A 20,579-nucleotide genomic window follows, 5' to 3' on the forward strand; every position below is an offset into this window, starting at 1 on the left:
TAATGTGAAATTAATCAATTCATACATTAACGCTCTAACATGCCGTCAAGAGGATATCCAGCCACCCAACCAAGTAGAATAACCAGCTTGGAAACACCAAGATGACACCAGACATTATGCAGTGTAAACATGAATTGTTGGTGACCACCAACATACAAGAAGAGAAGCGACCCCAGTTCAAACCTCGCCAGCCAGGGGAGAAAGAAATTAACGATGAGGAACCAATTTCTGGAGATGCAAAAGAAGGGTATATGGCGAAAGGTCTAGGTCATGGCAAGGAAATATGAAGGGCAAAAAAAATGTGCCCGAGAACTTGGAAAACACTGGCAAAAAAACAAGAAAGATAGCCGTCCGCAGCGCAACGCCCATCAGAACAGCCATTAAGGATATCATATCATCATCAACCTGGTAGTCCGGCGCTCCGGGAAACGTCGCGCGGGAGGAAGGGGTCCCGCCGCTGCGTACGGCCCATCGACTGGGCCGGGGGGTCGCAGACCACGACCCCGTCCACGAGGCGGTCCAAAGCCAGGACCGGGGCCAGGAGGGCCCATATACCCTGGGGGCGGTGGGGGATATCCACGGCCGGACGGGGCTAACGGAGACGAGGGCATGGTTGGACGGCGAGGACGAGGAGGTGGTGGCGTAGCAGCTGCCGCCCGTCGGGCGTCACGTTCGCAGTAAACCTGGCCATACCATTCAAAGTAATCTCCCTTCAGGGGAATCTGGCAGGTGCGGCATTTCAGGCAGTCCGGGTGGAACTTCTGACGATCCGCGGGCCCACGGCCACGGCGTTCAACAGTCTCAAGGTACTGACCCTCAATGCCAGTATGGCAGGTTTGGCAAAGGGAGCCGTTGCGTTCGTGATAGTGCTGGGCACAATAGGGACGGTCCTCCAGAACGTAAAAGTCGGCCGTCTGGAACGGCGTCCGGCATTGGAAGCACACGAAACAGGCGCGGTGGTATCGACCCGTCAGACGGCCATCGGCCGATGACACGGACTTGCCCATAATCATTTCACCGCAACCACGGCAGGGGCCCTTGGGCCGAGGGGAGGGTCGCGGCTGCGGTGCCGTCGCAGAACGCACCACCTCTTGCCGCGGTGGGCTCTCCTCCTCAGGACGCTGGGGTTTCTTTTCAGAAACAAGCGACAGGCTGCCCTGACTAATGGCAGGGTCAGTCGGTGAGTCCGGGCTGAACAAGGCTTCTGGAATGCGAGGGGGCTCGAGCTCGGTCGGACTTTCGAGGACCGGTTCGTCCAGCACAGGCTGCTGAGACTTCTTCTCTTCCTCCACAACAGGGCCCAGACGACCCTGGTCTGAGGGATTCCGTTGGGACATACTGGCTTCCGATGGCAGACTAGATAGGGACGTTCCACTCCGGGTGGTGTCGGACGGCGAGGAATCCGACGAGGTGATTGAATCATTCGCGGTGTGGTCGACCTCTAGTCCCAATGCTCGTGCGAAGTTGGAGACGGAGTTGTTCCCTTCACTAGCCGAATCAGAATCCTTCCTCTGGTTGGTATCCCGTTCGTTGGAGCGACCAGATTCAGCGTCTGCTGGCTGGAGAAATTCAGAGCTTTGCGGCTTGAAGGCCTTGTACTCCCCGTTGGCCGGGGTCGCAGGCGAAGCCAGCGGCTCGTTGGGTAGCTCAAAGTCGAGCGGGGGTCCATAGGAACTCTGGGACGGGCTCTGGAAGAACAATTCTGCTGAGCCGCGGTTACTGCTCAGACGATCGGAGTTGCTGTTGGTATGCGATGAGACTCGGAGCGCGCTCGCATTAACATGGTCAATTTCAGCCTTGGCGCTCGTCGGCCGCTCCGACACCCCAAAATCGAAGCCACTGTATATTTCACCCCTGCCTTCACGCTTGTCCGCGACTCCGGCCACCGAGGTGTCCGAAATCCGGGAGGGGCGCAGGAGTTGTTGCGGTGCAGCAGACGGCACCGGGGGAGCATCATCCACGAACTTGTACGGATCGCGTGCGACGCTTCCAAAGGAAGGCCGGCGGCTCGACATGGCAGTTGACCGCTTGGAATTCCTATTGTCTCCATATCGTGTGCTTGCTAGCGATGTCCGGTAGCTGCTCTTGCTGTCTATCGAAGCGCCATGTCTATGCCCAACACCCATGGCCGTCGCCGGAGGGTCATCTTTCGGGAGCGGTGGCGGAGGTACATCGTCATCCGGCGCATTTCGGTCCAATGCCGGTGCCAATCGAGCCGACGGCATTGGTGGTGCTGACCTGAGATCCTTTACGTTCGACATACCACTCGGGCGTCTGTCCGACATGGAACGGGGTAAGGGGAACGTCGCAAACGCGGTTTCCAGGTTAATCGAATCCGGAGATTGCGGTTCGTCGGGCAACGGAGAGGTCTGGCTGCGCTGAAGCGCTCTGAACGGCGATCGCTGACCTGAAGACGTCGAAAGAGGGGAGGGGACCAACGGGTCGTGGTTGGCTATTGGGCTTGCGGGGTTCAGGAAGGGACGATCTGGAAGGCCGGTGTTAACTGCATGAGACGCATAACTCTAATATATGGATGGCGCAGGCTCGCGTGGTATCCAAATAAACATACTGGCCATTGCAGGGTCAATGCGAGGCGGAGGGCCGGACCTTCCAGACTTGGAGGCCCAGGCATCGCTGGGAGTTCTGGAGGGTAACACATTGTCTGATTTGGGCGGGGGCGGCGGAGGGGATTGGGATGGCGAAGGAGTCGCTGCAAGGGACCGGTCAACACATTGCATTCCAACCGTGGACAGCATAGCTGAAGTCGAAAAAGATTGGGGGAGAGAGAATCAGTATTTACCTGGCATTGGTTTAACACACACATGATCGCCCATGGAGGAGATTTCCACGCTCATTCCACAATTGGAGCATTTAATCATGGGCAGTAGGCCCCCCTCCATGATGGATGCCATGCTGGGCAACGGCGACAGTCTACAATAGCGAAGAGATATCCACCAGTCACTGGCTCATTGGAATGAGCGGGTGGAGGGGGGTTTGTGTGAGGGGGGGGAAAGTGGCTCGTCCAGGCCACACCGGGCGCGTGCTTTAAGGGTCGTGTGAATCTATGCAGTGCAGGACTCCTCGCATGAGGGGAACAATTTCATCCCCAGATGTCAAGGGCACGACACGACGCGACAGGACGATCTGGATGGAGCCAGAAGGAGTTGGGTTAGAGACGCATGGATGTCGGAACTGAAAAGAGTGAAGGGAGAAAGCACAAGCACCAACCATTGTTGACTGGGGGGGGGTGGGAAGGGCCCATCCAAAATACTAATACTAATAGTAGTAGTAAACTCTTGGCTGGGGGGGAAAGAACACTAAACAACTAGACTAGACTAGACTAGCTTGGTTGCCAGTGTAGTGTGTGTCCAGTGGGTGGATAGTTAGCCCGTCTGGGATGCAGAAAAGACCGATTCTAGTTGGGTGGGACTCTAGAGAACTTCCTCGTGTGTTCGCAGTGAGAAAGTTGGAAGTTTGGGGCGATCCACGAACCCTTCCAGCAATGTTTCCCCCTGATTGGCCCTGCGCCCGTCCAGCCAACACGCGTTGTTGCTTTAGCACCACTTTCATGTCTCTCTCCTTGACAACCCTACTAAGACTAAGACTAGAAGGTGTCTGGCTGCAGCTCGCCGCGGGTCGGAACACATTCTGCTTTGGTGTCAGGTCAGCGATTGGCATGAATTCTTACTCACAGGAGAAACTTGTAGTGAGGCTGATTTGCTTTCCGAATATGTGTCTTCAGGATAATTATTCCATGACTATCGACGGGTGATTCCTATGGATGGACATCTACGGTGTGTACACTCACTGGACCGAGAGTTACTCCGGTCGCATCCCATACTTTACTCTACTTTCTACCCTACTTTCCCTCCGAACCCCCCGGTCAAGCCTCTTAATTTTCGTGTTCACACTCAATATCGGTTTGACTCTCATTTATTTTTATCTACCCCTTTCCCACCTCCCCAATCAGTTTGCAACAATGGCTGGTATCTTGACCTTCCAGACGATAGTGTTGCCTCCCAGGCATTTTAGCCCCTGAACCATCATCCACCGCAGATCATCCTTCAGGGGCAACCCGCCCCCCATGACTAACAACGATTCTCCCGTCCTCCCCCAGTCTAACTTGGCAAGTGGAATGGCAACTAGTCTAGCTCAATATGTTTTTCAAGGTGTCGTCCGTCTGTCACCTCCAGGACGGAGGAGTATCCTTCTGTGACTGGACTTGCAGGCCTCCAAATGAGAACGCACGAGCCTCGTCTATCGGTTGGAGGTTTACACCAATAATCTTCCCCTATTACTCCCCCTTATATGGAGTGCGGTGCTTCTTCTTCCGTTTTTAGCATCACCAATAGTCCTTTACCTTCGAGGCGACCCAGCACAGGCCCCCAGGAGTGACATCTCATGCTGTTATCCCAATCTTAACGTTCAAGATGAGAATGGACAATCACCCCAACCAGTAACCCCGCAAGCAGATGTGATTTGCATCTACCCCATCTCCAACTTCAAAGTATATTCCGGAAGCTTAAGCAGGAAGCAAGGGGCCCGGTTTAGTAGAGTGTATATACGCTGTCATTCCTTGGTTGGACCCGACGATCTGGGAAACCGATGGCCTGTCACAACTGGCAGATATATGTTTAGAAACTGTCCGAATTTCGAGAACAGTCGTAACCCCTCGACTGCCCTCACGCATCTTGGTGGACCATTGTCCGGGTGATGCAGATCGAAACCTTCCAGCTGATTCTTAGCTGTGTAGAGTCCAGGAACCGGTGACCTCCGTACCATGGTTCGGCCCCAATAGTACCCGGCAGTCGGCGACGCGCAGTGCTCTCAAGATTGAGTAGGATACCTAAGGATTGTGACAATGATGGCATGCTTTGTGCGTAGTGGAGGATCGATCTCATGATCTGGCTGACGACAGCCCATGGGTACCTGCCTACGGGATATGCACGGCCGCTGTTTTGAGTCCGATTGGCGGACAATATCCCTCTAGTAGTACTGTGCTGTGTGCACAGTATGGTTCTGGTGCAATGCTCCGCGCAAGCTCTACTCCGTACACAGCACTATATTCTAAACAAAGAACCTTTCAATGGAACCGCTCCTGGATGATGGATCTAGCATGGTCTGACTATATATTCTGTGCGTCAAGCGGATCTCTCACTGTCTGACACTGAGTCGCTCGTCGTCAGCCCATGGCGTCTGAGTCGGTTAGTTTTGCTTGCCGAAGGTCTAGCCGAATCTCTGCCCGAATGTTTCCCGCCCTCCGCCAATCCCACGGCCGATGGACAGCCTGAGGCTGCATCCCTATCCTATCGGTGCCGTGTTGCCTGAGGACTGTACAGCGGGCGCTATCACATGATTGTGTAAACGGCAGCGTTGCAGGAGAACATCATGATTGGTGTGCTTAGCTTGAACCCTACTAAATTACACCCCGTCATTGGAACACCACACACACAGCACATGGTGGAGACGAGCACGTATAGCTATTAGCTAGTCCCCCTTTCACAATCCAGGCAGCAGTCCTGTTGGGCCGTTATGCACGCATTACCGATGGATAGTCCAGGGGTCGTGATTCTACCACGGCTCGTCTGCCGAGCTCTCCGCTGCTCCCCCTGTCCGCACACCACGATAGAGCTTCTTGTCGAGCTTCGTACCAGCAACAAGTTTGACTTGTACTGATCGATTGCATTTTGTTACTACTCTTTATTCATGAAACAAATATCTGGCTTACACTCTGCATTATGAACTCGCACCAGTCTCGGTTCTAGTCTGGTGTCAGCGTCGGCAATGAACTGCCATTATCGCGATTCGCGGGCGGAGCCCCGCGACTCCCACTGCCTAAACGACCCACTATCGATGATGGATGGAGCCCAGGCCACATTCCGTCCCCAGCCTGGGGAGTCCATTGCCTGTCCTGAGTTCGAGTCTGTCTTTGTCCCAAAGATGGGACACCGCTGCTTGCTCTCTCCTGGGAATTATGGCACCCACAATCCTATCTCGCCGTTCATGGGCTAGCGGCAGGCCAATGCCGGGAACGGCAGAGCGGGGGTTTATCGAGATACTGCCAGATTATGGCAGATTTGTATAGCGGAATGGTCATTTGGAGCCGGAAGGAATAGATTCAATGTACTGAAAAGTCACAGTCCGTAAGCCACATTCACTCTGTCGCAATTTCTAGCCTCTCATTCACCAGTCAAACTCATGAGTGCCCGGGAGACATGGACACTGACATGGACACGATCTGCACACCGCAATTGTCATTTGTGGGATGCGCTGGTCGTGGTTGACCTTTTACGCTTTTACGCCGGCACTCGGAAGTCAACATCTCGCTAGACAGTCCCTGAAGCCTGTCATTTGCCAGGAAGGCGGGCTAGTGCACTGTTGAGCTGGTTGGGGGTGCGGAGCAGTTTGGATCCGGATACGGTCAGCAACGTGACCCGCCGTATAAGTACCGTTCCCTCCTCGCTTCCCTCGTCCCTTCCTCCTTCTACCACCCATCAATACCTTCAGTTCGTTAGCAATCGTCTTCCACTCGCTCAATTCAACTTTTGATCACACTCTCTGAGGCGTGGTCTGATAAAAACCGTCAAAATTTTCGCCACACTTCTTAACTCGTAAGTTTCCCACCATTCTCCGCGGTCTCCCGGTGATGGCTGCCCCTATCCCAATGTTCCCAATGCTCCAAGAACAGCAATTGGACCTTCCCTCGAGAAATCCGCTCTCCAGAGACCTCTCATGGCTAATCTGTCTACTTTTCTTTAGGCGGCACCACCCGTTCAACGGCCGGCGCTCATCCAACCGTGGTGGGGCACCGGACTACGCATTATACGTCCAGTAAACAACTCGCAGTTTGAACACTCGTATTATCTATCTCGCACGCCAATCGTCAACTGTGAACAATGGCTCCCCACGCAAGCTCTGATGTTGCTGCCAATGGCGCCGTGAACGGGTCCGCTCGTGCCAACGCTCCTTTGTTTACCGTCAACTCGCCCAACGTCGTGTACACCGACAATGAAATCAGAAGCCAGTATGCTTACCATACCACTGATATCACCCGCACTGCCGACAACAAGCTCGTTGCCACTCCCAAGGCCACCAACTACCACTTCAAGGTCGACCGCAAGGTGGGCAAGGTGGGTGTCATGATGGTCGGCTGGGGTGGTAACAATGGTTCCACCGTGACCGCAGGTCTTCTTGCCAACCGCCGGGGTCTTGAATGGGAGACCCGCGAGGGCATGCGCGCCTCCAACTACTACGGCTCTGTGGTCATGGGTTCCACCATCAAGCTCGGTACTGACGCCAAGACCGGTGAGGAGATCAACATTCCTTTCCACGACATGCTGCCCATGGTCCACCCCAATGATCTCGCTATTGGTGGTTGGGACATTAGCAGCATGAACCTTGCCGATTCCATGGACCGTGCTCAGGTTCTGGAGCCTACCCTCAAGCAGCAGGTTCGTAAGGAGATGGCCGAGATGAAGCCCCTGCCTAGTATCTACTACCCGGACTTTATCGCTGCCAACCAGGAGGACCGGGCCGACAATGTGCTCGAGGGCTCCAAGGCATGCTGGGCTCACGTTGAGAAGATTCAGCAGGACATTCGGTGAGTTTGCTGTAGTGTAATTGTTGCTTCCTCGCTGACCCAAACAGCGACTTCAAGGCGCAGAACGGCCTCGACAAGGTCATCGTGATGTGGACTGCCAACACCGAGCGTTACGCCGACATCCTTCCTGGCGTCAATGACACGGCCGACAACCTGCTCAACGCTATCAAGACCAGCCACCTGGAGGTGTCCCCGTCCACTGTCTTTGCCGTGGCCTGTATCCTGGACAAGGTTCCCTTCATCAACGGCTCTCCCCAGAACACCTTCGTCCCTGGTGCGATCCAGTTGGCTGAGCAGCACAAGGCCTTCATTGGCGGAGACGACTTCAAGTCGGGCCAGACCAAGATGAAGTCGGCTCTGGTTGACTTTTTGATCAACGCCGGTATCAAGCTCACCTCTATTGCCAGCTACAACCACCTGGGCAACAACGACGGCAAGAACTTGAGCTCCCAGAAGCAGTTCCGGTCCAAGGAGATCTCCAAGTCCAACGTGGTGGACGACATGGTCGCGGCCAACCAGATCCTCTACGCCAAGGACGAGCACCCCGACCACACCGTGGTGATCAAGTACATGCCTGCGGTGGGCGACAACAAGCGCGCGCTCGACGAGTACTACGCGGAGATCTTCATGGGTGGCCACCAGACCATCAGTCTGTTCAACATCTGCGAGGACTCGCTGCTGGCGTCGCCCTTGATCATTGACCTGGTGCTGATTGCCGAGATGATGACTCGCATCAGCTGGAAGGCGGATGAGGCGGCCGAGTACAAGGGCTTCCACAGCGTGCTCAGCGTGCTGAGCTACATGCTCAAGGCTCCTCTGACTCCTCCGGGCACACCGGTGGTCAACTCGCTCACCAAGCAGCGCAGTGCCCTGACCAACATCTTCCGGGCGTGTGTTGGACTGCAGCCCGAATCGGAGATGACTCTGGAGCACAAGCTGTTCTAGACCAACCTAGTACGTGCTTAGCCGTTGTGCTAGGCGCTGACCACCTTTGCCATTGTTAGCCAACTACAGTCACTCTTTGAATATCAATAAATCATTCGTACTATCCTTCTCACACTATCGTTGTATGACACTGTCACTCGTATATCACGCCCTGTAAGAGTATCACTGCGTCTTCCCCAAATCCGAGTACGCATTCAACGCCAACTGTCCCCCCAAATGCGCAAACAGGATATTCCCCTGAATCTCCCCCCGATTGACCAAATCCATCATCCCCGCAAAACTCTTACCCTCATACACCGGATCCGTAATAAACGCCTCCGTCTTCGCCGCAAATTCAATGGCCTCCCACGTCCTCTTATCCGGGACGCCATAAACACCCCCATGCCACTCCTCCCACAACTCGACATCCTCCTCCGTCACCCCCTCCCTGCCCAATCCAATCCTCTCCGCCGTCTCCCTCGCAATCCTCAACACCTGCTCCCTCGTCTCCTTCGGCTTCGCACTCGCATCAATCCCCACCACCCTCGTCCTCCCCCTCCCACTCCCACTCTCCCGATCCAACTTCTCCAACAACTTAAACCCCGCCACCATCCCCGCCATCGTACTCCCCGTCACCGCACAAACCACCACCGTCCCAAACTCCACCCCGATCTCCTTCTCCTGCGCCCGCACCTCGAACGCCCACCGCGCGAATCCCAACCCTCCCAACGGATGATCCGACGCCCCCGCAGGGATGTAATAAGGTTTCTCCCCGTTCGCGATACACTCCTCCTCCAACTTCTTCAAAGTGGACTTATGCTCGATCCCGAATCCAGACGGGTCAAGTCGTACGTCTGCCCCCATTAGCCGCGACAGCTGGATGTTGCCTACTTTGCTGTAGTGCGCGTCATTCCAGGGTACCCAGTCTTCTTGGATCACTCGGCATTTTAGCCCTGTTACGGTGGCGGCGGCGGCGACTTGGCGGGTGTGGTTGGATTGGATCCCGCCGATGGAGATGAGGGTCGTGGAGTTTTGGCTGAGGGCGTCTGGGATCAGGTATTCGAGTTTGCGGGTTTTGTTTCCGCCCCCGGAGGCGAGCGGGGAGGAGAGGTCGTCGCGTTTGGCGTAGATGGTGGTAGGTGTTGGGGGGTTGAGGGCGGCGGTGATTAGTGGGAGGGCGTGGATCGGGGATGGGCCGAAGGTTAGTTGGTGGCGGGGGATGGAGGAGAAGGGGGGTGGGAGGGGGAGAGGGTCTTTGGTTTGAGATTGGATGGTCATTTTGATAGGAGTAGTAGTAGTCACAATGGTGGTAGTGTAAGTTGGATGAAGATGTATGAGGGTGGATGTTGGTGGTAGTGGTGGCAGTAACGGAGGTATATATACACGGCACTACTAGCAGATAGTAGATATAAGGAGCAATCCGATCCCGGAGCCGATCTACTCATTTACCCCTCTTCTGATGGCATTAATTACCGAGTTTAAGCGTCTGTTTGCTCGGAGGTTGCCCGTACTGCAGTAGAGGTAACTATGATTTACTACTGTTTTTGTTTGGATGAGGTGATTAGCGGGGCGACGATAAGTTTATCTTGGTATGTGTCTGACTAGCGGATGGTCCTCCGATATCGTGATACTGATACTGATACTGATAGTGATAGTGGTACTGATTAGATAGGGGGTATCTGTTGTGGAGCTGTCTTAGTATAGTACATATACTAGTAGCTAAGGTCAAGGAGTTGGTTAGGTTGTAGGAGGCTAGTAGTGAGGTGAGGGGTTGTGATCAGCGTGTTGTTCTTCCCGTGTACTCCGTACTTGCAGTGGTTAACTTGCTGCAGACAATGTTGTGCGTTGTGTAAACCGCAAGGTCCTACTACTCTGTAGCTGAGGACCTTGGAGACTACTGCCTATATATAGACCTTCGATACTACTGCTTATAGACACTTCTATCTAACTCGTAATTTTTTCATTGATTATCATCAGTGTACATTATGACAGGTTATGACAGGTTATAACAGATCATGACAGGTCAACAACGCAGCGAACGCAGTCGCCCGCCTTCATCTGCTCAAACGCCTTGTTGATGTCGGACAGCTTCTCGCGGTGCGTAATGAACTCGTCCACCTTCAGCTGTCCGTTCAGGTAGTCGTCAACCAATCCCGGAAGCTGCGTGCGGCCCTTGATACCACCAAAGGCGCATCCCTTCCACACACGGCCAGTGACCAGTTGGAATGCTGCAATCAGTTAGCATCGCTCCATTTTTTGCAGTTTCAATGAACTCACGGCGAGTGGAAATCTCCTGGCCAGCAGCAGCAACACCGATGATGATACTCTCACCCCATCCCTTGTGGCACGCCTCCAGGGCAGCCCGCATCACACCCACGTTACCAGTGCAGTCGAAAGTGTAGTCGCAACCGCCGTCCGTCATCTCAATCAGCTGCTCCTGGATGGTCTTGCCACCAAGCTTGGTGGGGTTGACAAAGTCCGTGGCGCCGAACTTGCGGGCCCACGCCTCCTTGCCGTCGTTGACATCAACCACGATGATGCGGCCGGCCTTGTTCTTGACCGCACCCTGGATGACCGAGAGACCGACACAGCCGGCACCGAAGACGGCAATGTTGGAGCCCTCCTCCACCTTGGCGGTGACAACGGCCGCACCGTAACCGGTGGTGATACCGCAGCCAAGCAGGCAGGAACGGTCCGTGGGGATCTTGGGGGTCACGGCGACAACGGAGATGTCGGCCACGACGGTGTACTGGGAGAAAGTGGAGGTACCCATGAAGTGCAGCAGGTCCTTGCCGCGGGCCTTGAAGCGAGAGGTGCCGTCGGGCATCACACCCTTGCCCTGGGTGGCACGAATCTTACCGCAGAGGTTGGTCTTGCCAGACTTGCAGAACTTGCACTCACGGCACTCGGGGGTGCTGCAAACGTTAGCAATCGCAGTCTGCGACTGCAAAAGGTATTTCTTACTAGAGAGCAACGACATAGTCACCGGGCTTCACGGAGGTGACACCCTCGCCGACGGACTCGACGATACCGGCACCCTCGTGACCCAGAACAACGGGGAAAGCACCTTCGGGGTCCTTTCCGGAGAGAGTGTAGGCATCTGGCTCGGTCAGCCTTGCTCAATCCCGCTGTTTCAAATCACCAACCTGTGTGGCAGACACCAGTGTGAAGGACCTGGATGCGGACCTCGTGGGCCTTGGGAGGAGCAACTTCGACGTCCTCAACGGAGAGAGGCTCTCCGGCGCCCCAGGCAACCGCAGCCTACAAACTTTGTTGGTATACTGGATCGTGAAGGTCACTATTCGAGTGCTTCTTACCTTGCAGGTGATGGTCTAGAAGAGTTAGCCAAAACACGCGTCAATGCTGGCCATTGCTAAAGCTGGTACAAACAAACTCACCTGTCCGACAGTGCTGGCCATGATGAATCAGGCAAAGATGGTGGCAATCACTGAACCGGAAGGAACCGGAAGAGGGAATCAAGGGTATATAAAGGATGAGAAAAGGGAAGAAAAGGATGAAAGAAGAGGAAGAATGAAGCTCGAGGTTGAGCCAGCAATAAATTGGCAGCAGAGTGGTCGGGTCGGCAAAGACGGTGGAGTTGGCCGATGAGGGGAGCACGAGGGGGGTAGAAGAGGGGCGCCGTGAGGGGCACTCCCTTTTTGTTCTGTTTTGCTCTGTTTGCTGGGCACATTCTAGATGTCCGGGTTTCGGGTACACAACCCGATACCATCAATTCCTCCGTCTTGCATCATTTATCTCGCATACACTAACCATTCATCCCCTCATACACTCCGCATGAGTGTGTATGAGGGTGGCGGGCAGGGTTCGGTCCCGGTATTGTCGGTTTGCAGTGGGCCTTGACTGGAGCTACTGGATGTGTTATCTATCATGGAGGGTCAATCTCCGCCAAAGTAGTCTCAATGCATTCAAGGGAACGTAAGGGAGCTCCATCCTTTCGATATCCCTCGAGTAGAGAAAGATAACTAGATAGTCACTCGTCTGGCGTACAGAATGACTCCATTGGGACAGATGATGCGATGACTCAGGCATAACCCGGTTAGGTAATGTTTTCCGGCTCTCTTGGCCCGTGCATGCCAAGAGACCCGACGGCTGACTGTCGGCGTCCCAATCGGGTAAGTTTGATTCTCGTTGTATCAACACAGCTCCAGTCACTACTCTACATCAAGGCTCGTAGCTAGACTTCTTTAAGAGAAAATCGTGGGGAGTGATCCCCTCACGTTCGTTGGAGAAGGAAAAGAGTTGGAGATAATGAAAACGATGATTTTCATCATCATTATCTCACAATCACGACTGTGAAGAAATGTCCAATATGCTTAATACATGCTACAACTAGCCAACATTCTAATCAGCACAATTTACTCAATGCTATTTCATTCCATATATTACAATCACGGCAGCAACAGTATACCTCTATACTGTGATCTCGGCAACCAAACCTGCTCCTCAAGAGCGAGCGGAGCCCATCGCCGGCCATTAGGGGATGTCATCATTGCAAAAATTCTAATATTTTATACAGAAACCGCCAAAGTCAAGGCAAAGCAAAGCAACCGAACCCCATGCTAAATTCCCATTTACCGCTGTTGTCCCTGCATCATCATGGCCTGGTTCTGTTCCTGGAACCGCTCGTTCAGGCGAGCAGATCCCTTCATGAACTTGTCGACACAACGCAGGACACAGCCCTCTTCGCGGTTGATCAGGGACTTGGTGGTGAAGTCGTTGACGCAGTCATCGAAGCAGCGCTGGACGAGCTTGGAGTACATCTATGGAGATGAGATTAGAATGGAGAAGGCCAGCTAGGGATGATATAGATGGATGATGGATGATGATAGGCGGAGGAAGGAATTGGATGGGTCAGGAAGGTATAGACGGTGTGTAGGCTGGATTCGAGTTCGACGCAAAAGGATGTCTGTTTATTTCAGGTCTCACGTACGGTCATGAATTCCTTCATCTGGCGTCTCTCCATGCGAGAGGCGAGCTCACGCTGCTCAGAGGCGTTGAGGCTGGGACAGGTTAGTACACGTCGTGGCAACTTTTGATAAAAGCCATGAAATGGGAAGCTGCTTACGATTCCATTGTGATGTGATTGGGCTGAAGCTAGGTTGATCAAAAAGGGTAGTGTTGATAACAAGAGGCCTGGGTCGTGATGACGACCGTAGCTCCGGAGCTGCTCAACGGACCGCAGGCTCTGATGTGATCACGTGCACTACTCAGCTCCGATCAGGTGACCGGACCCGGACCGCGGGTGATTGAGCTGACTCATCCAGTGCCGGAACCGAGGGCAATCCCAAAACGGCAAACAGCAGGCCAATCTAGCTGGCGCTGTTCCATTCTTTGGGCAAGTTAAAAAAAGCACAACGGCCAGCTGGCCCCAGACTTCCATTCGCCAGAACCATGGTTCGCCGTCCACAACCGGAGGTCCATGAAGTCGAGAAGCAACCCAGAAGGACAAAGATCTTCTTTGGATTCCCACCGCAATGACTCGGCCAGGAGCCACCTTTGGTGCTTGTTGGATGATTCTTCCAAGAAAATCGACAGGTCTTAGCCGGCTTCGATCGAAGGATCTAGGAAGTTTTGTTCTGGGGAGAACCATTCCACATTCCAATCCGGAGCTTAGTGGGATCGTGGTCGGGGTGATTTCATTGCTTTCGCGGTGTATCATGCTCAGAGCTTGCACGGGTCGGTTGTTGGAATGGAGCTGGTCAAGTTGTTAGCTGACTTCTAGCGGACCCAGTATACAAAACTATATTGCTGTCCCGTAGGTGATTGCGTGGAAGATGTGCCACCAAGATCAGCAGACCAGTAAGCCACCTATCTCAAGAAATTATGTGGTACCAGCCACTCGGATAGGGGCATGTTGTCTTCCAATGATAGTCGTGAACATATAGCAGTATCTCTGGTTGGTTGTTGCTTTTATACCTACGTAAATTGACCCATTTCGTTAACACCACGCCTGAGCTGGAGCTGTATATCTATGTCTTGGGACTTACGTGCACTCCAACAGGGGACATTCCATGTGTTATGTGTGCATGGAGTAAGCTTAGTCTTGGATGTTTGAGATTGAATGCGATGATTCAATCAATGGCATAAGCTTCCCCTCATTTCACCATCACATCGGACGTTCCTATATTCGGTATGTACGAAGTCGAGCTACTGAAGAGTCGGCCCTACGATCAACCTGGCGAGGGATCCAGCCCAACAGCCTGGTGGGTAAGCTGTTGTAGATAGATGAGTGGCCACCTGGAACTGCACTCCTGAGATCGGCAGCTGACGGACTAGTTCGGGCAAGCGAATCTCGCACCACGACCGAACTAAACCACTAGACGCGGGGTCAGCATTCTCTCGGGCCGTTTGGGATGACAGCCACATCAGTCGATGGTTGGAGAACCGCGGTAAGACCCTGATGGTGCGGCATCGCTGCTCAAGGGGAAGCGCCATAAGGGTTGCATCAGGGGGTCCATGGCCATATTTTTAGCTAGAACCATGAGCAGCCGATGGGTCGACAGGCCGCCTATATACCTTGTTGTGAACGTCGTAGCAGCTTGGCGGAATGGAGAGTATCTTTCCTCTTCTCAATTTATAGTTTTCTGATCGGCCATGAGGAGGCGAGAGTGAGTCAACAGGAACAAGGTTTACTCATTCACATACCCAGTGAGGGGATTCTCGGTCGGCAAAGAGGGGGGAGAGAGAGAAAGGGTATTCTGCATTCGAGAATCCTTATCCGGATGGAGAGCGAGTTCATTTGAGTGTGGTCTCCGGATAGCCTCATGTCTCAGAGGGGCCTTGACGCAATTGGCTAGAACTGGGGCAATCTAACCAGCGTAGCGGAATGATTGAAGAATGGTCCAGTTAGTGTCCCATGCTAGTGTGCCAGAGGGTCGACTAGAACCAGGGCCAGAACCGACGGACCTGGAAAAATAATAAGCAGAGAAGGAACCGAGTCCTAAAAGAAAAAAAAGAAATAAAAGCAAGAATTGGAAATGGCGGTTAAAAATAAGCAAAATTAGTAGATAATACTCCGTAATAAGGGTTTAAAAAAATAATAAGAGAAAATAAGTTAAGAAAAAAAGAAAAAAGGGCACAAAAAAAAGGGACCTGTTTGGTCGAGGTCAAACCATCAACCCTGGAACCCTGGGGTCTGGTCCCAAGCAGGGCCACTTGCCAGAACTTCAATTCCCAGGAGAGCAACAAATCCATCTCCATGCTTGGCGGGGGGTGTTTTCAATTTCCCATTTCTCCCCTTCTCGTTTCCATCTTCTGACTGACACATCTATCCTATTTCTATTCTAACTACGTATCTGGGAATCTTTCATTCAGTCCTCCCTTCCTGATCCCTCGTTCTGGTGCTGCTAGGAAGAGGATACATAGTCTGACTGGTGGATGAACTGGTGACTGAACTGGTCATTCCTCCTCTTCTTGTTCTTTTACCTCTCCGTCTTCCCCTTTGGGTCCCGCCTACAGCACCACGCCTCCAAGCCTGTTCGTCCGGTTGTCACGCAGTTTGGCTGGTTGGCTGTCCGTCGGTTGCTCCATCCTTTCCATTATTTCCCTCCTGTCTCTCCTCGTCTCCTCCACAATCATCTTCATTCATCCTCCACCATCCCCCCCATCATCACGCATAGCAACCACCACCATATTCACCATCTATAACCATAACCGACCAACACTCCGAAGTATCTATCGATTTGACTGCAGCTCTCGCGTTTCCTTGGTTCAGATGATGGTCATTGGTTTCACCCCCAAACCAGCCAAGAAGCATCTCTGCTGCTGCTCACCCACGCAATCACAGTCCCATCCGCCCTGTCGGAGGGCCCCAAATCAGCCTCTCAGCCTGAGGTTCATTCCTGATTGCTAGACTCCCTTATTGTTGCTCACCATTTACCACCACCATCTCCTCCACCCCGAACCGTTCATCGTTGACGGACAGTCCGGCATTCGTTGATTTGCTCGTGTTCTGTCTTGCTTCGTCTCGTTCTTGCCAGCGCTGCCTGCCTGCCCCCATCTTCCCCCCCCTCTCCTACATCTACTCCGGCTTCCTGCGTTCCCTTGTTAACCTCCTTTCATTTCTCACTCCATCCCTCCCTATCTCCCCTGTCCTTCTCCTTCGTGCGTTGTCCACCCTTCGCTGTCTCCCATCCTTTATCTCCACCGTCCGGAAAAATTCCCAGTGTCTGTTTTACCGGTTCCCTGCTACTGTACGTGTTTCGGACGGCGCGGCACTTAAAATCCGCTGCCTGACTAGTCCTCGTGCTATTTTGGGATCACGCCTCCCAGCCCCGGAATTTCTCGCGCCAACAACAAGGGCGGTGACGGAGGCCTCGGATTAGCAGGGTCTGGTCCGGTCGCTGTATTTCTATACCTTCGCAGGCACGTCGCATCTCGTCTGGAACCCTCATTTTCATCGCGCACTGCCCACGATGGTTACCACCGGCAAGTCGCACCCGGGTGTCGATCCCCTGCACCGGCTTCCACCCACCGCTGCCCCCCCTGAGACTATCGCAACCTCGCCGCCGTCGAAACGTGATTTGGCTTCTTGGTGGAGACAATTCAAGAGAAATACCAGAAAGGAGGAACCAAAAGGTATGTGTGGTGGTATACTAGGATTTTTGGTTGGGTTTGCTGCGCTGCGGGGAAGCTCGGCGGCGATGCGATCGTGGGGCGTCCGTGGGAACCCATCGCATCGACGCCTGTCGCCTTTTGCAGCATGCAGTTCCTTAGCTACTTGACTGTCGCGTTTGATGGGCTCTACTTTCAACACATGCTAATGAACTGCAGAGAAACCCCAGGGTATATTCGGCATCCCCCTCAACGTCAGCATCAAGTACGCCAACGTCGCCATTTCCCTCACCAACGACAACGGCGAGAGCTTCATCTACGGATACGTGCCCATCGTGGTCGCAAAATGTGGAGTTTATCTGAAAGAGAAAGGTATACCGCCCATGCTGGCCGTGCGATAAGATCGGTGCTAACGTATTTCTCGCTAGCGACCGACGTTGAGGGCATCTTCCGTCTGAGCGGGTCTGCAAAGCGCATCAAAGATCTCCAGGAAATCTTCGACTCTCCCGAGCGATATGGAAAGGGTTTGGATTGGACTGGCTACACTGTGCATGATGCTGCGAATGTTCTTCGGCGCTATTTGAACCAGCTGCCCGAACCCATTGTCCCGCTCGACTTTTACGAACGGTTTCGCGAACCCCTACGTACGTATCAACGACAGGTGCAGGAACAGATTCAGAACAACGCCCCGCCCGCGGAAACGGAGGCCTTCGACCATGCCAAAGCGGTCGCGGCTTACCAGCAGTTGATCCGCGAGCTGCCCCCGTTGAACAAACAGCTGTTGCTCTACATTCTCGACCTGCTGGCTGTCTTTGCGTCCAAGTCGGATCAGAATCGCATGACGTCGGCCAATCTGTCTGCCATCTTCCAACCGGGATTGTTGTCGCATCCGCAGCACGACATGTCTCCAGACGAGTACAAGTTGAGTCAGGATGTCCTCATTTTTCTGATTGAGAACCAGGACCACTTTTTGTTTGGTATGAACGGCACCGCCGCCGACGAGCAGACGGTCAAGGAGGTCGAAGGAGGTCTGGCCCGCCGGCCCACCACTCATTCCAACGTTCGACGCTCGGTGTCGAGTGCCAGTGGCGGTGCGGAGAGCTTCCGAAAGTATGGAAGTCTGCGCCGGAATGTGTCTGTCTCATCGAAGAATTCGCGCAACTCCAATGCTGCAAGCCCTGCAACGCCGACCTCATTGGGCGGTGTGGGGGTACATCGCAGCAATACTTTGCCGTCCAAGATGACGCCCGTGATTCCTCCATCACGATATGGACGAGCGGTGGAGAACACAGGGGTCAACTCATCGGCACACACGTCTGCGCAACACTCGCGGGCGTCCAGCCGTGCGCCTGCGCCTGCTGAGGACACCCCTCAGCCTCAACCGCAGCCCCAGCCTACTCAAACTCAGCCTGCTCCTCAACCTCAGCCTGCCCCTCAACCCCAGATTGCTCCTCAACCTCAGCTCCAGACTCCCCAAACTCAGCCTGCTCCTCAGCCCCAAGTTGCTCCTCAGCCTCTGCCTCCGGTTCCTCAAGCCCAGGTTGCGCCCCAAACCCAAATTGTCCCCCAACCTCAACCTGAGTTGCCTCAGACCAATGTGCGGATGAGCCCTGCCCCTAACCAGGCTGCTCAGGGCACTCCGCCGCCCACAAATGGTCAAGGCTCCATAACAGAGGTGGTAGAGCCAGGGACTGGCATCGTCTATGTTCACTCATCTACACATGGACCCGTACCAAAGAGTGCGCTTGAAAATGGGAATGGGACTGGCGATACGGGGAAGCCTACGGCACATCCCAGTGTGGAGAAGCCAGCTGTTGAACAGCCAAATATCGAAAAGCCAGTTGTTCAGCAGCCCATTGCTCAGAAGCCTGCTCAGGCGCCCATTGCGGAGAGGCTTATGGCAGAGAGGCCTATCCCACACCCTGAACAGGGAAGTACAGAGAAGCTTGTCGGTGACAGGCCTGTCCTGCGGGAAGGACTACCGCCCATAGCTGCTTCACCCCCGCCGGCGGTGGTGACGCCGACGCGGGAGCGCAAGCTTTCGAGTCTGTTCTCCAAGTCACCACCACCAAGTGGTGAGCATAAAGAGCCGCGACAGCCAAACCGCTTGAAGAAGAAGCGAATCCCTGGCAGCGCGAGTGAAAGTGCGCAAAGCTCGTCTCAGTCGCTGCAGGCTGCGACATCTGATACTGGATTGGCAGCGATCCTGCATGCTTCCCGACACGCGGAGGCCAACAATGATGCTGGAGGAGCGACGCCGCGAGCTCCCAACACTACGAGTTCCGATGATCTAAGCCCACCACGAGAAGGCAGGCCGGAGAAGCAGCTGTTGCCGCACGAGGGTGGTCAGCAGGCGGGCGACACATCGCTGCGACCTGATGGCTCACGGACTCCGTCGATGAACTCCCGGTCATCGTTCACCGACTACTCAGATGCTGACCCTACCGATGATGCGGCACGAGCGGAGCGTAAGGAGCATCGCCGCAGTTGGCGGTTCCCGCGCTCGTCCAAACGCAGCAACGAGCACATCGGCTTGGGACTTGCGTCGCCACCGCTCATGGCCACCACACCTGGTGCCGACCGAAGCACCAGCTCGATTGGCAGTTGGCATCACTCGAGCAGAAGCTCGCCCTCGGATTTGCAGCAATTTGCCAGCGATCCGTCCTATCAACCTCTGAGTCTCGATGCGGAAGTCAGCAACAACGGGGCCGCCAAGGACGCTTCCTTCGTGGAACCCGAGAAGCGCAGCCTGTTTGGCAAGTTCAAAGCCAAGGTTGCACAGGTGCGAGATGGTGTCAAGGAATCCACCGAGCGGGATCGGACGCGAAGCCCTGTAAACTCAGAAGCGGATCTGTCCGTGTCGAGTCACACGCTGTCACCATCTGGCAAAGATAGTCTACGAAACCGACCTGCTCCGATCGATGTGACTAGCTATCCTAAAGAGGGACAAATAAGTTCACCGGTCTCTCCGCTGCCGGGTTCAGGACTGCCTCCGGCGATCCCTGAAGAACCACGGACACCAGAGAGTCCTGTTGCGGTGCCTGGCTTAGAGCAGAAGCAGGAGCCTGTGGCCGTGCCCGTTGCCTCTCCGCCAGTAGAGACGGAGGGAACGGACGCTGGACCGGGGCCTGCTGTACCCTCATAGATGAAGAATTGTGATTTTTCCTTTGTTAAGTGGTTTAGGATATGGAAATGGACGACATGATTCACGCACAGGTGGCTTGAGGCTGCCATGAGGATTGTCGTTGATGCACTTATGGGTCACGAATGATGTATGTATTGCTTGTGGGATGGCGTGCCATGTGTTTTAAATAGGTGTAGATTATGTACGGTACATGACACTCCGCAGAATAGTAGAGTTTTCCGACTTGCATGGACTATCTTTCAAAGTATTATCTGTAAAATCCCCTGACACCTAAGGCACCCACAACCCCGGACTAACACATGCAAACAAACCAAACAAAACCAATCCTCTTCTTCC

General features: G+C 54.1%; 6 protein-coding genes across 6 annotated transcripts; 2 read left to right on the plus strand and 4 right to left on the minus strand.

Moving 5' to 3' along the window:
• Positions 1-28: 28 nt before the first annotated feature.
• On the minus strand, positions 29-3,222 carry BO88DRAFT_374446 (uncharacterized protein). Its single transcript, XM_025704301.1, has 3 exons — positions 2,801-3,222; positions 2,570-2,710; positions 29-2,485 (listed from the first exon to the last, which is right to left on the minus strand). The coding sequence occupies exons 1-3, from the start codon at positions 2,910-2,912 to the stop codon at positions 390-392; spliced, it is 2,349 nt and encodes a 782-aa protein (XP_025558318.1). The 5' UTR covers positions 2,913-3,222; the 3' UTR covers positions 29-389.
• Positions 3,223-6,696: 3,474 nt separating this feature from the next.
• Positions 6,697-8,626, plus strand: BO88DRAFT_179734 (inositol-3-phosphate synthase INO1). Its single transcript, XM_025701731.1, has 2 exons — positions 6,697-7,600; positions 7,648-8,626. Exons 1-2 carry the CDS (start codon positions 6,897-6,899, stop codon positions 8,543-8,545), a joined length of 1,602 nt encoding a protein of 533 aa, XP_025558319.1. The 5' UTR covers positions 6,697-6,896; the 3' UTR covers positions 8,546-8,626.
• An 81-nt stretch (positions 8,627-8,707) lies between these two features.
• Positions 8,708-9,954, minus strand: BO88DRAFT_374449 (putative 1-aminocyclopropane-1-carboxylate deaminase; the record flags this gene model as incomplete). Its single annotated transcript, XM_025704302.1, has 1 exon — positions 8,708-9,954. The coding sequence occupies exon 1, from the start codon at positions 9,800-9,802 to the stop codon at positions 8,708-8,710; it is 1,095 nt and encodes a 364-aa protein (XP_025558320.1). The 5' UTR covers positions 9,803-9,954.
• Positions 9,955-10,468: 514 nt separating this feature from the next.
• Positions 10,469-12,127, minus strand: BO88DRAFT_408440 (bifunctional alcohol dehydrogenase/S-(hydroxymethyl)glutathione dehydrogenase). Its single transcript, XM_025707714.1, has 6 exons — positions 11,923-12,127; positions 11,842-11,856; positions 11,671-11,785; positions 11,489-11,624; positions 10,802-11,439; positions 10,469-10,752 (listed from the first exon to the last, which is right to left on the minus strand). The coding sequence occupies exons 1-6, from the start codon at positions 11,941-11,943 to the stop codon at positions 10,538-10,540; spliced, it is 1,140 nt and encodes a 379-aa protein (XP_025558321.1). The 5' UTR covers positions 11,944-12,127; the 3' UTR covers positions 10,469-10,537.
• A 771-nt stretch (positions 12,128-12,898) lies between these two features.
• On the minus strand, positions 12,899-13,669 carry tim9 (protein transporter TIM9). The gene is made up of 2 exons (XM_025707715.1): positions 13,611-13,669; positions 12,899-13,545 (listed from the first exon to the last, which is right to left on the minus strand). The coding sequence occupies exon 2, from the start codon at positions 13,303-13,305 to the stop codon at positions 13,117-13,119; it is 189 nt and encodes a 62-aa protein (XP_025558322.1). The 5' UTR covers positions 13,306-13,545; positions 13,611-13,669; the 3' UTR covers positions 12,899-13,116.
• Positions 13,670-16,959: 3,290 nt separating this feature from the next.
• Positions 16,960-20,243, plus strand: BO88DRAFT_351019 (putative Rho GTPase activator (Sac7); the record flags this gene model as incomplete). The annotated part of the gene is made up of 3 exons (XM_025703523.1): positions 16,960-17,122; positions 17,318-17,470; positions 17,527-20,243. 3 exons carry the CDS (start codon positions 16,960-16,962, stop codon positions 20,241-20,243), a joined length of 3,033 nt encoding a protein of 1,010 aa, XP_025558323.1.
• Between the last annotated feature and the right edge of the window lie 336 nt (positions 20,244-20,579).

This window comes from Aspergillus vadensis, assembly GCF_003184925.1.
Source record: "Aspergillus vadensis CBS 113365 unplaced genomic scaffold BO88scaffold_30, whole genome shotgun sequence".
Taxonomy (NCBI): domain Eukaryota; kingdom Fungi; phylum Ascomycota; class Eurotiomycetes; order Eurotiales; family Aspergillaceae; genus Aspergillus; species Aspergillus vadensis.